The sequence below is a fragment of the Pseudonaja textilis genome, chromosome Z (assembly GCF_049901715.1).
Source record: "Pseudonaja textilis isolate UNSWEBS1 chromosome Z, rPseTex1.2, whole genome shotgun sequence".
Lineage (NCBI taxonomy): Eukaryota > Metazoa > Chordata > Lepidosauria > Squamata > Elapidae > Pseudonaja > Pseudonaja textilis.
In genome coordinates this window covers 88,324,026-88,344,903 of record NC_142008.1, presented here as the reverse complement: position 1 = coordinate 88,344,903, position 20,878 = coordinate 88,324,026, and the positions used below count along the sequence as shown (strand labels likewise).

The window sequence follows — 20,878 nt, the reverse complement described above, 5'->3', positions numbered from 1 at the left end:
GAAGGTCATAGGGGAATTCATTAAGAGAATTAAGGTAAATGGTTAGCTTTTAAGCTGCAATATTTTATGTTATTTCCAAGGAAGGAGCAAAATTAACCACTCAGTTTTTCCATTTTATTTTTCTTATTCGATACTGCCACATCCTGGCCATGAGTGGTATTTGAAACTCTGACAGCAAAACAATTGCGGTTTTTCCATTCCACAATGCATCTTTTATTAACCATCAAATCCCACAAGCATTCTCTAATCTAAAAAAGCAGTTATAACATAGCAAATTCAAACATAATTAGTAGAACTAACAAAACAATGCAAGTTTCTGCTAAATTAAGTAGATAAGTTTTCAAAAATATACCACAAATTGATTTAAAATATAAAGTTGTCATAAAATGTAACATTTATAATGCTATACAACATACAACATGTAATCATAAAAACATCTATAGATGGTTCCCAGACTCTGATAAAATCCTTCAAATAAACTCTCTGTCAACCTAAAATGTCAGATCAGTGGCAGATCTAGATTATCATCCTTTTATCCTAGGCACGACATAATGTATATAATAAATCCAGAAGTTAGAGAGAGAGGAATTTCCCACATCCAAATGAAACAAATAAAATAAAGTGTAGAAAATCCCTCATTTTTCAATCAGTTTCTATGGAATGACTACCCCAGGGGTCATCAGTGATGTAGCTTTTTGTCATCTGAAAAAGCAGCAGAGAGAGGAATTGTCTAGCCAAAACGTAATATAATGGTTAAGGAGTTAGATCAAGATCTGAGAAACCTAGATTCCTCATTCAGTCAGGCAGACTCACTGATCTAGGGCTATCGTTGTTTTTCAGCCCTCCCATCCATAATGATTTTGCTTGGAAGAAAAGATTAGAAGAATACTATACAATATATGCCACCTTGAGATAAAAAGTGAGGTATGTACAGATCATAAGCATCAATGTCGTGACCCCTCAGGATGGAATACAATTGTACATGATCAATAGAGAGGCTGTAAAAGAACAATTGGCAGCGCCAACACACAACAGTCAGTATATCTGTGAAGAAATATATGTATGTATGTATGTATGTATGTATGTATGTATGTATGTATGTATGTATGTATGTATGGTATTCAGCTTTGTTCGGGTATTTTCCCACGTCATTATAGTTGTGCTTGTAAAGTTGTAGCAACATTTCAGCAGAATCTCATCTGCCATCATCAGGCTTGTGTATTGTGTTCGTCTGTGAGTCAGACTTTCACAGCCGTTTTGGTTTTGTGAAAATCTGACTCATATACACAAATGCATTTTAATACCTACTTCCCATGATGTATTTGTTTTTGCCAACTTTCCTCCTAATGCATCTCTTTAATATGCACATTTTAAAAATATTCTAGTATACTGAAAAGAGTAAATTTCTAAAAGGCACTTTAAAAAGGAAATAAATGTATTTCACTACCATTCACTTTATATATATGTTCAAAGAAGTATGACTAAAGTAGATTTACCTAAGAATCTAAGCTAATAAAGGTATCTAAAATTTGTAAATGCCAATGAAAAGTAACTGGGTTCACATTCTCATGATCTGGCTATAGGATCTTTCATTATTAAATGGGTGACATCTCTCCATATACTTCTGGCTACTGAATTTTTTTCCATGCTTCTTTTAAAGGCTCAAAAACTGTAATTTTCCTTTCCATCTAATCATTACCAACTCTTTTCTATATTCTTGTTTTTCTTAAACCAAGATGTCATTAGTACCTTTGGTTAAAGAACAGTGTCTTCAGGAAAGTATCTGATGTTCTGTAGCTCCTAAAAGCTTATCCCCTTTAATAACATTCATTGGTCAGAAAAAATGAACTAGACTTCTACTACTACTAAGCCCATATAAATGGGGAGTCAGACTAGTTAAAATGGATTAATAACTTTTGTGACTTCTGGTTGGAATCCAAAACTATTTCTCATCATTAGACTTACCAATAAGAGTGAGAGAAGAACTCTCAGCCTTCTCAAATGCAACTTGACTATTTCCCACAACAAGACCAATTTCAATCTAAGCATGGAAACAAAATACACAAATAAAAGCCTTTAGGAATAATGACATTTTCAATATTTCCCCTTGAGATGCAGAAGGCAAGAAACAAATTGGCCAACAGCAGAATATAAAGTTACTTTAATCCAACTGGCATTCTGCCTTCACGCTATTTTCAGCAGCATGTGTCAAAGGAGACTAATTCGTGATTATCTACTCTCTGATCAAACCGTTAAAACAGGAAGAGGATCAGGCATCTAAGGTTCTAGAAAGGAAAACAGCTGCTAGCACAGAAGGTGGATGCAGAAAATACCATAACTCAAACTGGGAAATGACACAAGTGGGAACAGAATAGTTCTAATATAATAATGAACAAAATAAACAGAATTTGCCATATTTATATGTGACAAATTAAAACTGATTTAATGATAATGTTACCTTAAAACATTAGACACTTCTATGATATACATTTGACATTTAGGATTTGATCTCGGCTTTTAGAAGTTTTATTGGGTCATATGCTGTTTCTTAAAGTGTTTATTTTCAGTATTATTTCTTCAACTTCTCAAGGTTGGTTTGATTTTCATTGATTATGAAATTCTCTTAGTCTAAGAACAAAGATTATGATAGTTTTGCATGGTTCACTTAATGAAAAATTAGTTCGCGAAATAGTAGTTTTTCCCCTTTAAAAATTAAAAATCAAGTAATTACTTTATTTGGGTATGTCTTTTGTTTAGACTTCAGACAATTTCAGACACATGGTGATGACATCCCCAAATCAGGAGGATCTGAAATCTGCAGACCATTTTTAATCTTTCTGGGGGAAGGGTGTTTCTTAACATGCCAGCTTGTTTTATAAGAAAATCAAGTTCTCAAGACTGCAATTTTTTTCTGCCAAATTTCTCTTGGAGAATGCTAGGAACCCCTCAACCTGCTGCTTATCAGTTAAATGAGATATTCAGATGCAATTAATAGAAGATTGGCCAAAGTGCATCCAAGAAGTCCACAAAGAGTGCCCTTTCCCAAATTCTGGGACTTGAAAGTTCAGCTGCCAGTTTTTAAGTCATGATCTTTGTCTTAAGACTACATGCATATTCAATTATGCAACTTACCTTCTGTTTTTTACTTGTGGCAGAATCTCCTTTAAGAATACTAGGATCCATAGCTTCAATGTCCTTGACCAATAAGCCAAACAGTTTGTCATTAAAGCTAAACACAAGCTGCAGGAGTAAAGAGAAATGCACATTAAGATAATATAACAGGAAAGACAACTAATGTTCCACATACAAAATTGGGTGATATGATTTATCCTAGATACCAGAAGATACATGCTATGAAGATCAGGGCCTTTCCTGATCTGCAAATTTTAAAGCAGAAGTACAGGCAGTCCTTGACGTACAACAGTACATTTAATGACCATTCAAAGTTACAATTGCATTGAAAAAAGTGGCTTATGACAATTTTTCACACTTACAACCATTGCAGTATTTCCATAGTCACATGAACAAAATTCAGATGTTGGCAACTGACTCATATTTATGACAATTGCAGTGTCCCTAGGTCATGTGATCCCTTTTGTGAGCTTCTTACAAAGTCAATGGGGAAGCAAGATTTACTTAACAAACATGTTACTGACTTAACAACTGCAGTGATTCACTTAACAACAATGGCACAGAAGATCAGAAAATGGGGCAAAATTTACTTAGCAACAAAAATTTTGGGCTCGGTTGTGGTTGTAAGTCGAGGCTGCTTGCATAAATTGCTGAAATATCATATCCCTGAGTAAAAGTCTCTTCATGTCTCATTTAATCATTATCAGGTTGTGTCTTATATCATACAGTCTATCTATTCATCCATCTTTATTATTAACTATTGTGGGTAGAGAAAAATGTTGTTGATGATATTATAGTCCAAAATAAAAAAAAGTTTTGGGTTATAGAAACACTCCAAACATTCTTCATACTTAATGGGAACTTTGGAAGTAATCACCTGAATGTATCTGGAAGGCATTGTTTTTCAATTTCAAACTCAACACCAATTATACACTGTTTACTTCTATTCTGCATTACTAATCACCTTGGGCATAAAGCCAGCTAAATCATTTTCTCTCAGCCCTAGGAAGGAGGTAATGGCAAATTATTTCTGAAAAACCTCTAGGAAGTCTCTGAGAGTCAAACACAACTGAACAGAAGAAGAAGAAAATTATTATATATTCCTTGATCTCTTCACTTAGCAGCAGAAATAATTTTAAGAAATTGTAAAAATATAACATTTTTATTTTCTATTGCAATTATTATGCTATCTAATGGTTACAATAAATAAAAAGCTTGTCTTGTACCATCCCTAGACTGGTCAACCTAGCATCTTATCATTTCTGCTCTAATAAATTTGGCACAAGATTCTAGCAAGCAGGTCTTCTCCAACAACAAGTGTTCCAGAATTCCATGGATTACTTGAGATATTCTGGTTGTATAAATAACTTATTATATCAATCAACATCTTTTTAAGTGATGTCCTTAAAAACGTTGCCTACATCTAGGCATCAAGTGCCCAAAATAATCCCCAAAAGTTTGTAGCTTACAAATATATATATATAATAAGTATACGCTAACAGATGACCTTTTATTATTTGCAATATAAAAGGAAGTGCATTAACTTATCATTCATAATTATTCGCATCTTGGTATCAAATATAAAAGTTATTGCTAAATGAGAAACACACAAATGTGTAAAACCATTAGAGCACAAACCTGCTGTCCAACTGTAAATGCTTGGTTATTGAATTGCTGGATGAACTCTGCTGCCATTTTGTCTGAATCATAGGGATTTGAGTCAATATTTTTCTTCTGCAGGAAGTCTATCTCAATAGTCATAGTGCCAATACACTGCTTGGTCTTATCAAAGTTGTACAGGGAAACTGTTAGAAAAGAAAAAAAATCTTGAATCATGATTCCTTTTAGTAGAACTTTCATTACTATTTTAATAATCTCAGAGTCAAAACTAATTGAGCTCATACACTATATTTTATCTTTTTTTGTTTTTACCAGTCCACATTTTTTCCCCAAAACAATAAAAGTTCTTTTTAGTTAAAGTCATGATTATTCACAAAAAAAGCCTTTATCAAATCATGCTATTATATGATCACTGGAACTGGAATTCAGGGCTTAGAAACTAAAATGGGGGTTATTAGCCGAATAAACCAGAGGGTCTCCAGCCCAACAATGTTAGGTAGCTATCTTTTATGGTCTAAAGCAGGAATATATATTTTGAGTTACATTTCATATGATCATTTCTTACGATCCCTGACAATTTCTTCATATAATTATTTTATACTTTTGCATCAGTAGTAAGTAAATGTTTTGAAAAACATCAAGGTGCCTACTACTGATGCAAAAATATAAAATAATTATATATGGAATCTAAATTATTGTTTTATTAAAAACTAATTGTTAACAGTGTTTTTAACTATAATCACATTTTTAAAAAATGGACACTAAATGCATGGGACCCATACATGATTCTCAGATATATAACCAAATACTTCATTGCATGGCCCATTGTTCCCTACCATCTACAATACCTGTAGGTAAATTAGATGGAAACACAAGAATGTTTTCATTTCTGGTTAAACACCATCTGATTTTCATTCCTAAACAAAATAAGTCTATCAGTAGGATTGCTCATTGTGTCACAAAATACTCTGTGGAATTATAAAATGTGTTGAACAAAATGGTCAAATCTGCCCTGAGAATCATTGTTGAAAAATAAGCATAATGATAATCAAAATATCTGTTCACAATGTGTCATGACTGTTGTTTCCTTGAAATTGAACATCTAATTTACACATAAACTTACTGAAAAACAACTGGCTATTTTGTTTGTTTGTTTGATTTGACATTTTTATTTTATTTTAAAAGATAGCTTCAAATGCAATTAATAAAAAAGCAGATTTTTTTATTTTTATTGAGGTTGAATCAGGCTTCCATCCTTCTGAGATTGGTAAAATGAGGGCCCAGATTGTTGGGGGCAATAGCTGACTTCATAAACCACTCAGAGTGTGCTGTAAAGCACTACAGAGTGGTATATAAGTCTAAGTGCTATTGCTATTGCCATTGCTATAAAAGAAAAGAAAATTATGGCCTGTGCAGAATCGGAGAGGTTAACCCTAGAATTAAAAAACAAGGGGGAATCTGAGTACTATGAAACGTGGAATAAATTCTATCAGTGGTTGCATAGAAGGAGGCAAGGTCAGAACATAAGTAACTGTGATGATTAGAATAATTAGTAAATAACGTAAGAAACAAGAGGATTGTAAATGGTGAAGTAAAATTTATATATGTATAACAATTGTAAAGCCAGAATGGATGAACCGTGTTGTATTCTTATAATTAAAATGTAAAAAATAAATTTTAAAAAAGGAAAGAAAGATTTACAAACTATATAAAATTGAACAGGGATTTTTAAGGTAACTTTTGATTAATACCACATATAAAAATAAATATATCAAATTTAACTATTAAAAATCAATAAGTAACAAAAGTAATCAAAATGACAAAGAACATCAAACAGAACAAACAATTATTAGGTGCTTCTATTTTTTTAGATGTATTTTTTATTATTTTTTTCCAATATGAATCCATATTGTGTACGAACAGAGTTGGTTCTGGGTATCATTCATATTAATCCAATTCATCATAACAATATTAGTAATCTCTATCACATTTGTAGAATTTAAGTAACCCTCATATTGTTTAAGCATACATCAACTAAAAAAGACCTAACTCCTCATCTTTATCTCTATCTTCATCTATGTCTTTCTTGTTTAAATTAAACTTTATATATGTAAAAAAATAATTCTAAGTATTCATATTGATCCAATTCAAGCTAACAATATCAGTAATCTCACATTTATCAAATTTAAGTAATACTCATATTATTTGAAAAAATACATAAAAGAAAATTCCTAACATCTATAAACTTCTTATCTTTCTATTATTTTTATTCATTCTATAAACATTAATATTCTAATATTTCCCTTATGTAATTTTATTTCTGCCTCCTTTAGCTTACGATCAGGCAATTTCAATATTTAAATGGCAATTCTTTTTATCCATCATCTCTTCTCCTCCCATACTAATCTTTATCTCTATCTTCATCTTGTCTTCCTTATTCAATCTAGACCTTCCTCCCAATACAATCGCATGGTGCTAATTCTCCCAAATATCTGCCAATGTCCCAATCTCCTTACCAAAAGTATATTCCTGTTTCTCCAATTGTCGATTTATCTGTTTTATTTTATTGTCTTTTTTCCTTTATTAGCTGATTTGTCAGTCCTATTTTTTGCTCCAGTCCTTGGTTTCTTTGTTTGTTTTTAAACAATTTTTATTGATTTTCAAAAACAATATACAAATAAACAAAACATAAAACATAAAACATCTGTTCTGAAAGCAGCTTGATCCCGGGTTACATCTCTTCATACAGACACAAATTCAAATTCATGTTCATTTTATATACCATACCATAATATCTTATTACCATTCTACATTTTCTATATAGCTTCTCCCCTCTTTTAACTTTCTTAATTTTATTTTATTTATTTCATCTCAATTCAGATCATTATACTTATATTCTTTGTCTGTCCTGTTTCCAGCTGTCTATTATCTTTTCTCATTAGACAAAATTTCTCCTGTAATCACTGATTGGAGTATGACGCCTTTATATCTTTCCCCTAAATTTATAACACTTAATATAGTACATAACTTCCATTTGGATTCTGCTTAGTACATTCTAAAGTTACACACTATATTTTAAAAAGAGAAAAAATCATAAATATATAATACAATTAAAACAACAAAGCCATGTCAATTCAAATCTATTGTTAATATTAGTATTCATTTAAATCTTAAACATTTTATACATTACTTTTCAAATAAGTATCAAACTTCTATGGGAACACTTATAAACTTTCCATAGTTGCTTCCCCCTACTTCACTCATATTTTAAAACATTATATCATTAAAATGTTCCCATTCCTTCCTGGTTCAATTCTCTCATTTATTTCATTTCATTTATTTTGTTCATAAAAGTTTCACTAAGTTATACTGAGTATTTTATCCCACTTTTTATCATAAGTTGTTTCCAATTTTCTAACATAATTTCTAATACAAATATGATAATACAATCTTATGTACCTTGGCAGAATCACTTTTTCAGTTAATTTTTTAGCCATTATCTCTAAATAAGTCCTGCTTCTTTACATCTTGCTCCACACTTTTGTAGCTTCTCTTCCCTTCCTTCCTCCCTTGCGTCTTCTCTTTGCCCTTTTTACCCCCTTGTCTCTCCACCTCCATTTCCCTCTTCTGTATTCTCTTTTTCTGTTGCTTTCTAACATTATATCCACTTTTCACCTTATTTTTCCCTTTTTTGGTTGTTTTTTGGGGTCTTAATGTCTCCATTCTCTTCCCCCCACTTTCCCCCTTCTTCCCTAAGGAAAGTTATTTGTTCATCAAAGATGGCTTCTTCTTTGTCCCAATCTTCTTGTTGTGCAGTCAGTTTCTCATAGGTACAAATTGCCATTTCTAAGAATTGAAAAACAGAGCCAAGAGAGCCCTTCCCTTCTTGTTCCTCTTCTTTATATTTTTTAAATTCCATTTTCAGTTCATTCACAAGTAATGCCATTGTAAAAAAATTTTTTTCAAACAACCACCCAAGTGGTTAATCATTCAGATATAATTTCCAAGAGTCCCAAAGTCACCAAGCAGTCCAAATAGACACAAGCTGTTTCTTTTAACACGTTCTTCTTTTTTTCACTTTCTGTTCTTGGGGTTGCTATTTAGTCACAAAGTTCCAGTTAAAATGTATCTTTGAGAAGTCTTATTAGAGTTTAATCAGATTCTTTTAAATTCCAGGCAGTCTCCTCCTTCCAAATCTTATTCTTATTCTTTTCCTCTCCCTTCCCACTTACAGCAAGAAAAAATTTTTTTTTTAATGTTCAGAAATCCTTATTATCCCCTTGACATTTAATTATCCAGTTTAATTACCTATTGATGCCAAAGCAGGTTTTTCCAATTTCTCATTCATTTCTGTTCGCTGTCAATGTTAGGAAGGAGAGTGAAAAAGAAAAAAACTTTCCCTTTTAACTTTCATTCGCCGCTTCCGAGTCTTCTTTGGGAACGATGTATCTTTTGCAAAATTTAAATTCCAGGGTACCTTAGTTGTTGCTTTTTGTCCCAGTCAGCCAAAAACTTTCACTTCTTAACTTCCTCCTGCACTTTCTTTTCTGGCTGAGTGCTTCTTTGAGGCGGCCATTTCTGACCGCTGCTCTTACCGCCTTCGGAAAAGGGAGTTTAGGGGTGCAATTCCCCTCGACGCTGCCAGGTCTCCCCTATCTTCACCACCTCTACGGGGTGGCTTAGCCCTGAAGCCAGCTGGCTTGGGGCACTCCAGCGGCGAGCGCAGGCAGAAACCGCGTACGATTGCGGATTCCTGCCTGCCCCGAAGCACTGCAAACCGCCAGTCCTTGGTTTCTTTGTTGATGTGGCCAATCCATCTGTTCTTTCTGCTCCTCCTGCTTGCCATTTATTTGGTCTTCCTCTTCATCAAGCTGTTGCTTCATTTGCTTGTTTTTCTGATCCATGTTCTTTCCCTGTTCATGTTCCATTTGCTGGTTTAAGAAGTTCATTTCATCCAATCTTCTGTTGATTCCACCAATTCATGGGCAGTTTGGTCTTTATTCATTGTTCTTTGCAAGATATTTTCCATTTTCTCATCCATCCTGTCGATCAAATCCATCATATTTTGGAACAACAAAAAGTCTCATTTAAAAGTCCTCACATTTCCACAGCTGTTCCTTCAATTCCAGACATAGTAGCAAAAAAAGTGGAATAAACAATCATGCCTCAATCTGATTCAGAGAGTCCAAAATTATAGGAGTATGGTTTATTTTCCAATCATTAGTAGATGGAACTCTCCTCTCAAATTTCCATGCTGCCTTTTTTCCAACAGATGTTTATTTCACTCAATCTCCATTCCTTTCAAACAAAATCAATTATTTAAATAAGCCAAGTCGAGCATTTACTCAGTACTCTTGACAGTCCAAGGTATTTTTCAAGATCTTTAAATCTGCTCTGTGATTTTAATCTTTTATTTTAGCTTCCCAGAGTCTCTTTTATAAAATGTCTCTTTCACTCAATCTCCATTTCTTTCAAAACAAGGTCAATTGTTTAAATGAGCCAATTCCAACATTTACTCAATACTCTGATAGTCCAGGGTATTTTCCAAATTATTTAAGTCTGTAGTTTTAGTATTTTATTTTAGCTTCCCAGTGTTTCTTTTATAAAATGTCTTTCTTATTTCTGCCTCTGGTAAGCATAAGGCAATAAACAGTTAAAGATCAGAACCACCAAATATCAAATATTTCCAAAGAGATCTGAAGTTACAGGAGTATGCGTTGTTTTCCAATCATTAGTAGATGGCACTCTCCTCCCAAATTTTCATGCTGCCTTTTTTCCAGCAGATATTAATTTCAATCAAGATCCATTTCTTACAAAGCAGAGTCAATTATTTAAATGAGCCAGTTCCAGCATTTACTCTATATTCTAATAGTCCAAATTATTTTCCAACTTCTTTAACCAAGCTCTATAATTTTAGTTTTTTATTCTGGTTTCCCAGGTTTTCTTTTATAAAATGACTTTCTTATTTCCACCTCTGGTAAGTGTGAGACAACAAAATGTTAAAAGTCACAGTCCTCCATGGGATATCAAATTTCTTTACCTCCTCTGTAACTCTCCTGGAGTCTAGGAGTCACTTTTCCTTTCGTCAGTAGATGGCACTCTCAACTTGCTTTTCAACAAAAATCTACAAAGTGCTTATTTTTTCGCAGCCTAAACAATTATGTTTTTAGAGTCTCTTATCACAGATTTTTTATTTCTCAGGGTTAATTTTTAAATAAAAGAATCATCATCTCACCCAGCAACAATCTCTATTCACTGCTCTCTTCACTCCTGCATTTTCTTAGGTATTCTGAACTGTCCCTGGTTTGATGGCAGCCATGTTGACTGACTGCCGCTGCTCCTCATCTTCGGATGAGGTAGATTTTCCAAGTCAGGGAGGAGAGATGCGGCTCTCCTCCACCTGCAAGGTGCCCCTCTTTACTTCACCACCCCTACAGGATGCTATGGTTCCTTTCTGAGCCCTCCAACGGGGAGAGCTTGAAGCGGGTCTTTACCTCCAATGCCATCAGAAGAACAGCCGGAAGTCCCGTTATTAGATCCTTCTAAATCAGGGGTCGCCAACCTTTTGGACCTCAGGGACCACCAAATTCATAATTTTAAATCCTACACACTACTAATATGAATCCAGAGTGCCGCTCACTGAAGTGCCTCCTACTGACAGGATGGGGGTCCTTCAGGCACTTAGCTTGGCTGCCTGTTTCCACAATCTTAAATACTCAATGAATTATTTGGACCCGTTTCCCACAGAAAACAAAACACCAGAATACCTCATTTCTTTTTCTCTCTCTCATCTCTTTCCCTCCCTCCCTCCCTCTCTCTCTTTCTCCCTCTTTATCTCCCTCTTTCTCCCATCTCTCTCCTTTCTTCCCCCCTTTCTCTTTCTCCCTTTCTCCCCTCCCTCTCTCTTCCCTGCCTCTATCTCTGTCCCCGGGGGTGGGGGCAGAGGGAAAGGAACCTCTGAACTGGTGCTGGATGGTGGCAATCTGATGTCCAGAGGCTGACAAGCCACATGCTGCAGACCAGATGGCTTGCGGGGAGGTGGGATAACAGGGGTGACACCAGAGACAGATGGATTGATATGCACAGATCGTGGCATCAAAGCCCTTCCCGGATGTTCCCTGGCCTGCGAGGAGGTGAAGGGAAAGGAACCTCTGAAATGGTGTTACCTCCTGCCTCTGCGCATCGAGGAGGTCGAGTAGCTGCCAGTGATGCCCTCAGGTGAAGATGCTGCAGGGGCGAGGCTCAACCCCTCAGGAGCCACAAAGCGCTCACCGCCCCTCTGGTACCCACCAAGCCTCCTCCTTCCCACTGGGCGTGTGAACGCTTCTGGCGAGGAGGAAGAGAAGCATAGTGGGAAGAGGCTTTGCAGCTCCTGAGGGGAGAAGTCGAGCCTCCCCCTCACAATAACTTCATCTGAGGGCATCGCTGGCAGCTGCTTCCTGTGGCTCAGGAGGTCCGTGCTCTTCCCGCTGCTGCTCGGCCTCCTCAATGCACTGAGTTAGGAGGCAGCAACAACAACAGAGGGCTGCAGAAGAATCCCCCCAGCCCCACCCAAGCCACCACAGGTGCCCCTGACACGAATGATGTCGAGCTAGCCACACCAACTGTGGCCATGCCCACCCAGCCTCCAAGGTCAAACACAACCCTGATGCAGCCCTCAATGAAACTGAGTTTGATACCCCCTGATATAAAGAGAACTCTGTACATACTTTGTAGAAAAATACATCTTAACAATGCTTAGAAGAATTGGTATTTAACATTAGTTTCCTTCTATAATGAACTACCTTTCAGAATCTTTCAAGTGTAAAAAAATTATTCTGATTACAGATAGTCTTCACTTTTTGTGGAGGGGAGGACAATGTGTTGACCCTTGTAAACTCTTCAGAGAGTGCTGTAAAGCACTGTGAAGTATTATATAAGTTTGAGTGGAAACATAAGGTGAGGACTATCTGTATTGCATTTCCAATCATTTGTGTGTATGTGTGTGTGTGTGTTTTCTTAAGTTTTCACGGGTACTTACATGTATGGTGTTATGACTCCCCTTCGAAATTCAAACGAACAAAACAGAAAGCAGCCGTTTCACAATTAAATCAAACGGAAAGAAGTCTTACAAGATAACGGCTGGCAGAAACCACAGCATAAATCTTTACTCTGTCCGGCAAACCAGTCCTGGCAATAAATCTCCAGCCTCAGAGCTTCTTGCTGTAACGTCTTCACTCAAATAGTTATTTTGTTCCTGGCAAAATGTACCAGCCCAGCTGTGTCCTTTTATACTCATTGAGGCAACGTGCTAATTTACTGACTTGCTCTTCTCATTCGCTCCAGCTGATTTTGCCTTTTCAACCGTCTTCTATTTTTTACATTTAACCACAAATTTTCCAAATTCTCATCTCAACTAGAAGACTCTCTCAAAACTTCCCTGTCAGCCATTCCCGGCTGTTGATCAGATAAGGAACCAGAGGAGGTCAAAGGTCCTGACAATTCTAATACATCAAGTCTGTCGTCCTTTGTCACGTCCATCTCCTCATCCTGGTTATCAGTCCAATCAGTAAGACAGGCCGGCTCATATTTGTCTGCGATGACCTCTTCACTTGAACTCATATCAATCACAGGAGCTGAATCCAAGCCCGGAGCCACAACATATGGTATTCAGCTTTGTTCGGGTATCTCATCTGCCATCATCAGGCTTCTGTATTGGGTTCGTCTGTGAGTCAGACTTTCACAGCCGTTTCAGTTTTAAATTTGGGGCTAGCCTACTGCTGTGCCAGAATAGATTTTTCTTAATCCTGATTGGTTGGGAGTCTTGGTCTGTGTTTATTGGTCTGGGAGTTTGCTGTGTTCTGCTTGATTGGTGTTTCTAATATCTTCTGTCTGTTTTGTGGCTTTTTTTGTCTTGATTGGCTGGCAACATTGTGTACCTGTATTGGAGGCTTTTAGTGCAGCTTGGCTCCAAGTAAATGGACGGCTATCATTTATTAGGAAGCTAGGTTTCATCTGGGTGCCTGGTTGGGCTGTGTTTGAGCTGGAGGTATTAGGGGGGATCTGTTTGTGCCCAGGTGTTTGCCTGGCTTGTGGTGTGGAGATTTTTTTGTTTGTGAGTGCAGGCTTCCAAATAATTGACAGTCTGGTGGAATCATCTCTTCTATTCATGCTTTCAAGTCTTTTTTCAATCTCTATGGCTTCTCTGATAATTCTGTGGTGGGGTTTTCTATAGTGGCTAGGGTTTTGGTGCCATTGAAGTCGATGCTATGACCTGTTGCTTTCATGTGTTGGACTAATGAGGAAGTGTGTGCCAGCTTTTTTACTGCATTTTTGTGTTCATCCAGGTGGATACTTATTGAAGAATAAGTGATTGGAAATGCAATACAGATAGTCTTCAAATACATACATACATACATACATACATACATACATACATACATACACCCACCTATTTTAAAATATACCAGTTCACTTTGAACATAATAGTCACACTAAATTTTATATTTATCTATAATTTGGTATTATATTATGGTATATAAATCATGGACTTATTCTACTTCTGAGTTGTAAGTATAACTTATAAATAAGGCTGAACAGATGTTCTGACTTTCTGTTTTATGTTTTTAAAAGTGTTTCTACTTTTTGAAATCACTGTGTTATTTCAGTTATTTTAAAATTCTGAAACAATAAGGCATTTCTGACCATTGCCTCAAAAAATTTCATCTTTATTAAATCTTGCAATCAGTATGAATTCTCTCTCCTCTGATCACTTTTTGTATGTACACTTTCATGAAAATAAATATTTAATATTGAAGCAAGTGGTAATAAGGCCAGAGTAAAACATCTATATTTATTATATACTATTACATGCTATTTTTAATGACTGAATAATCTTTTATAAAGTAACACCTATATTTGCATCCAACCAAAAATATTTACATAAACAATCTCTATGGCAATATGATTCAATGTGTAATCTAAATTAAACTTTTGGTTCCATAATAAACTTTATAAGATTTGATAGAAGCAGTCCATATTTTTCTTTCACATCTTGCATTCTAATTTTAATCATTTTGTTTGCTTAACAAAATAAGGTGACTTATTTTTCACTTAATCTATTTTTCAATTCTTTTTGGTAATATTTGAAATAAAATATTCATCATCCTCTTTTGATGACTCCACAATCCCTTATAGGGTGAAGTCTGGAAAACTGAATGAGCTAGCAGTATTTAACTGCTGGATGCCCTTCCTATCGCCAATGCTTTTTGTTCAGCAGATATAAGCTCATTGTGCTCAGAGAGAGAAATCTGCCTCCACCTAGAATCAAGCCTCCTGATTGGGAGGTGGGAATACCTCTAGACCACTGTTCTATTTGAAACAAAAAATTGATCCTGGGTAAAAATGTTCATTTTTACCACTGATATTCTTTCTAACCAGAACATAAGTTTCCTGCCATAAGTTTGTGAGTAATTATTTTTGAATAAATTTGGATATTTTTATAAATCTATCAATTAAAAAGATAAAATGCTTTTTGTCACAAAAACCAACAAATAATCTATTTTGGATTAAATTTTATAATAAACAAGTGGATTGTTTTTCTATTGGATATTTAGGTCTCCGTGTGAGAGATAATAAGAGATAATGCAAAGACATGTAGTCTAGAATATTTTTCCTGTTCGTGCAATTCCTTTTGTATGGACCAGAGTTATAAATATTTTAAGAGAAATATTAATATCTCCAAGAATATGCATGTCTCACTGCAATCTTCATAAGATTTTGCTTCATTATTGTTTCAAGCATAATTTACTATGTACATATTTTCCAAATTCTTTTCTAAGTTTCTGATTCAGTGCATTTTTTCCTGTCTTCCAAGGGCCACAAATTTGATCTCTTTATTTTCTACAAATTGGATTGTCTTTTTTTGAAATATAAACATGTATATGTATTTCCTTTTTTAAATTTCCAACAATCTCTTCCCTTTTAAATTGTTTTTTTACTTCATTGTTTGTTGGGAATATTTTGATTTAATCCATGGTGTCGACTATTAATTACATTTATGAAAAAACAGCTCCTGTTTGATGCAGTATTCGATCTGTCTGGAAGTTCTTTAGCTTACTCTGTTGCTGTTAATGATGAAAGTATTTTCTTAATGTCTTCTATTATTGCTATCATTTCTGAAAACTTTCAGATAAAAATTGAGAAGTCCATTTGCATTTGATCTCTATCTTTCTTGGGGTGGTCAAAAATCTCATCTCTCTTCACCATCCAATGACATCTGATAAAATATTTTATATATCCAAGTTTTAAAGAACACTACACCTTTTTAAAGTCAGCATTGTATCAGCATTTCCTCATGAATATACACATAGTAAGTTTCTTCTATATATTGTCCATGAGTTTTATTCTGTAGATTTCTCAAATTTGTAATAATTCATCTTCATTCAGAGTCATTGAGAGTGAGGTAACACAGAAGTTTAAATTATCATTGTTGTCATCAATATCATTTAAACCAATCTATTTTTCAAATAGATGTTCCACTTCTCTTTCTAAATTATATCTTTTCAAAATATTCTGGAATTCCTCTGATCATAAAATATTTTCTTGGCCAAATCTGTTTCTACTATTTATAATCTAGTCTGCATTTTTATCTCTGACCTTCAAATTTCTTACCCAGGGGATAATTCTTGTCATTCTGCATCCATATCTTGCCTATTTATTTATAGTCATCCATCAAGAAGGATTCATTACATAAGTAGTCAAAATGTATAGTCAATTATGAAAGTATATTAAAAATCTTTATATCTTATAATATAATGTAAAAATATGCTTTTAATTTATATTAAGAAATTGCTATTACAAAAAAGGAGGAATGGAAATAAATGCTAATCATGGATAGATACAATATTTCCCCTAGTTTCCCATGAATGGACAAATCCCTATACAATATCAGAGAATCAAACCTCCCACTTCAAAGACCCCCCCCCAAAAAAAAAAAGTTTTGCCATCAACATGTTTCCTCAGATGGAATTGACTTAATTTCCTGTGTAAGAATTTGAATTTAACCAGTGCATATATCAGGGCTACAAATAGTATTGCAGAAGGCAGAATTCATTTTCTAGCAACTTTGATAACTGCATTAAGTATTAAGTACTCTTCTTGTCTGAATTGCAATCGGTTTTATTTCATTCCACAAAACATATCAAAACCTGGGTCTAATTGCGTAACTATGTCCTGAATTACAGCCACTAAAAATGAAATAGGTGACAGTATCAGAAATTAAAATATGCTGCACAAAGGTGTATATATCCATGCATCAACTTAATATATTCAAACTTAAGGAAACAACTTCCAAATTTAGATACAGGTGGGAATTATATCACTGCAATCACTAATTAGCCTTCCTGTTTTGTAAGTATCTGCTTTGTAGCAAAATATTTCCACACTCCCTTTGGGAGATTTTCTGATAAAAAAACTGAGAAATAAACACCCTTAACTGAAAGAGAATGCATCTGTGATGGTAATGTTAGATGCAAAGAGACAAAGAGGCAACATATGCAGTTATTATACAGTAATGGCTATCCAGTTTTGTCTAAATCATCGAAGAGCAATTTAGGATGCTTGAAGAGTTTATTCATTTGTTTTCTTATATTACTGAGCAATAAAATATGAGTTTTTACTGTATAAGATGAAATGGTAGAATCCATCTCTTTTTACATACTTGCTTTTCATAGAATTATAACTAACTGCAGTTATAAAGCATCAGACACAGACACGAGAAAATATTAGCACCTTGGTAATACAGACAAGAATCCCATTGCTAATATCTTTTTGGAGAGAGACTGTGGTGAAAAGGGGGGAATTTTCATGAGATACCACTGTAGAAATAAGCAAGATGCATGCATGCAAATCAATAGCAATAGCACTTAGACTGATATACCATGTCTCAATGCTTTATAGCCCTCTATAAGTGATTTACAGAATCACTTATATTGCCCCCAACAAGCTGTGTCCTCAGTTTACTGATCTTGGAAGGATGGAAAGTTGAATCAACCTGGAGCCGGTGAGAATTGAACTGCCTAACTGCGGGAAGTTAGCAGTCAGAAGAATTAACCTGCAGTACTGCATTCTAACCACTGCCCCACTACAGCTCAAATGCAAAAATCATATAGATATCTATTTATAGTTGTTAGTTTTTCACCAATTCATTTCTAACTTCATCCAAAGGGATATTTGCTCTTTTATCATTTGATTATTTAATAAGGTAAAATGCACTGTGTCCTCATTTCTCTTTTCTGATTATCTATTTGTTTGGCTCTTATCTCTCTTGATATGCTTCTTTTATGTTTATCATCATTAATTTTTAAATATCTTACATAAAGCTTTTATTTAGAGATGAGAGTAATAATAATAACAATAAAACATTTAAAGATCAGTGTAACTATCCCAGCATAGTATTTCATGTAGATAATACCAAACAGCAAAAAGGATTTAAAAAACTGCACTGTAACAGAATTCATTCCAAAATAAAAAGCTTTAGGGAAAAAAGTTTCAATTAGATTAAGTAAAACAATATACTAATTTATAGTGAAAACTTACCATCTATATCTTGCCCAATAGAAAGGCCAGCCCATTTTCTCTATAGAGAAAAAAATGCATATAAGAAAAAGAACAATCCTTTACCTACATTAAATATGCATATATATTCACAAAGGAAAACACCTATCTAAATAACTTTTGTGCAGCAGCCATACGCACAATAAAATTCATGTCATGCTAAAACATAGTTGCAATCCTTGATTACTTTGTCTCCTACAGGCAACGTGCCATTATACTGTACGTAGTTGTTAGAAGCATAATCAAATACTACTGCTATCGTTACTATCGTCATGGTTATGAAATAAAGAGCCCCAAGATCCAGATGGCTCCCACCCTGTTAGTGTTTGAGAAGACCTTGATTGTTCTCCCAGACCCTGGGCTAATGTGACTGAAAGCCACCGCTTCTAAGGTGAGATAGATGAATATTTGTGGTGTCTTCCATGTTCCACATCTATTTCTACTTCTGTTTCCTTTTATCTAATTTTGTTTTGTTATTGATTCTTATTACATTGTTTTTATTTTTCTGGAATATTATGAATTGCCTAGAGTCATTTGTAGTCAGGCAGCATAAAAGAGAATTAATCAACAAATGCATAATTACTTTGAACACAATTATTATACATATACATATATGTATAATGCTAAATTGAGTTCAAAGTAATTATGTATTTGTTTTTTATATATGTAAAGCCCCACCCCCAGCACCCAGAATAATTTTTGCCTGATTTTAGTAAAAGGCAAAAGCATGACAAAAATAAAGGGACAGGCAAGTAGGCTTTATCTTTGACCTGTTCACAAGCTTGCAAGTTAGACCCCCCCCCACCAACTTTGATTATATTACTTCTTTGTTACGTAGACTTTGTTCCCCACAGATGCATGACCTCCCAGCACAATAAATTATATTATTTCCAGCTTTGTATTTAAGTAGTCTTTCCTGTTTTCCACTCAGCAAGAGATTTGTGTATTTTTGCTTGGAGGCAAAAACAAACTTGACTTTAAAAGGTGGGTTTTATATTATCAAAATGAACAGCAAATAATTTTGTGCTTTCTTTTTCTAGTAATTGTGCTCTGGCCAGGGGTTGTTACTGAATGACTAAGGGCCACACTTTTCCTACAGTATCTCTGATCTAGAGCAGCCTTCCTCAGACTGGTACCCTCCAATGTTCTAAATGTTAACTGTGCTGAATAAGAGTTTTAATAGCTATGTCCCCAACATATTTAGTATTTACCTACTTTTAAGAATTGCTAAGGGCCAGATGATTTTTACTATCTCCTAATACATAAAACCATAGAACTCAAAGAGTTATCTTTTTTTCACTTGATTGTAACTCTATTAAGCAAAAGAATAGAAGTAAAACCTTATTTTGCGGCTCAGCAAGCTACTTTTTCTTTGCTCTTTTATTAGAATGACTCCTATTCATTCTCCTATACTCAAGGCTACGCTGTTCTTGCTGTTCTTCATTCACAAGTCCAAACTGTTAGTTAACACCACAGAGGAATCAGGGAAGCCGCAAAGATTAGTCACATTTTCTGAAGCTTTGTTGCTAAATAGCTGATGTGAAACTACGTTTGAAAGGTGTTGGTGAAAGAAGCTGAAATTATTAGATCCTTCAGAAAATATTATTTTCTTTTCAATATTGCAACTGTACATCCAACATAAAATGCTTATTCTGCAATAGCAATGCTATCTCATCTTACATCCTTGCCATAGAGGTCATCAATCCAGCTGCCTGACTGCCTATCTTGTATCTCACATAACAATTGGAATCCTTCATAGGCTCTGTCCTCAAACAACCCAATTTTCCTAATATTTTTAAAATTGCTTTACAAGAACTGAATAATTAGCTTTCATATTCATAGGATATCTAGGAAGCATACTTTTATTTTGAGCCACTGCCATTTTAATTTTTGCTGAAAAATAATTACTTTCAATAGCAATATTGCTTGCATTTGGGGGTCAAAAAGGAAACAAACTATCAAAGCCATACCTGTGGCAAACTGAAAGCAATGCTACCTGGGACAACAGATGTATGACTTCTCAGTGTAAAAATATATTTGTGGTTGGGTGAGGTCTTCACAACTACATGCCTACAAAGAGTTTGGGAGAAGAGGAATGAGAGGTGGAAAAAAGATAAACAATTAAAATCTTTCAATATCTGAGTCATCTCAAGCAATATCTGTTCTATGAAATAACTGGTCTAATATCAAAAACTATGCTTTGCAATAAATACAGTACAGTATTCTATTTTCTTGAGATTTTTTTAACGATTTCTGACTATTGGATAGAAAGGAGCTAATCATAATAAAATGCAAAAAGAAGCCAAAAAATTGGGAAGATCCTTTTTTTTAAACTTCAAAATGATTTTTCAGAAAGTCTTTCCCAGATGTTGATATTGAAGCTTCCAGATGGCAATTTGTAGGTGGAAGTTATTGTACACCTTGGTTCACTTAACATTTAAGAAATTGATATACATGTATAACTCTATATAGTTTTGGTCTGAGTCAAACTAAACAAATGAAGTCACTATGATTTTGTTGTTGTTGTTGT

The 20,878-nt window shown here is 34.6% G+C and overlaps 1 protein-coding gene across 5 annotated transcripts in view; it reads right to left on the bottom strand.

The window, feature by feature from the left end:
* NSF (N-ethylmaleimide sensitive factor, vesicle fusing ATPase) overlaps nucleotides 1-20,878 on the bottom strand; it is a 71,904-nt gene that overhangs the window by 42,734 nt on the left and 8,292 nt on the right. For 3 of the 5 annotated variants that reach the window (XM_026718224.2, XM_026718223.2, XM_087915549.1), the window contains exons 3-7: nucleotides 20,319-20,418; nucleotides 18,331-18,370; nucleotides 4,771-4,937; nucleotides 3,133-3,240; nucleotides 1,966-2,041 (exon numbers count right to left, since the gene is read on the bottom strand). In XM_026718224.2, the coding sequence (XP_026574009.2) occupies nucleotides 1,966-2,041; nucleotides 3,133-3,240; nucleotides 4,771-4,937; nucleotides 18,331-18,370; nucleotides 20,319-20,418 (491 nt within the window). The remainder of the gene's footprint in view (nucleotides 1-1,965; nucleotides 2,042-3,132; nucleotides 3,241-4,770; nucleotides 4,938-18,330; nucleotides 18,371-20,318; nucleotides 20,419-20,878) is intronic. The other 2 variants (XM_087915550.1, XM_087915551.1) reach the window with 1 other exon arrangement.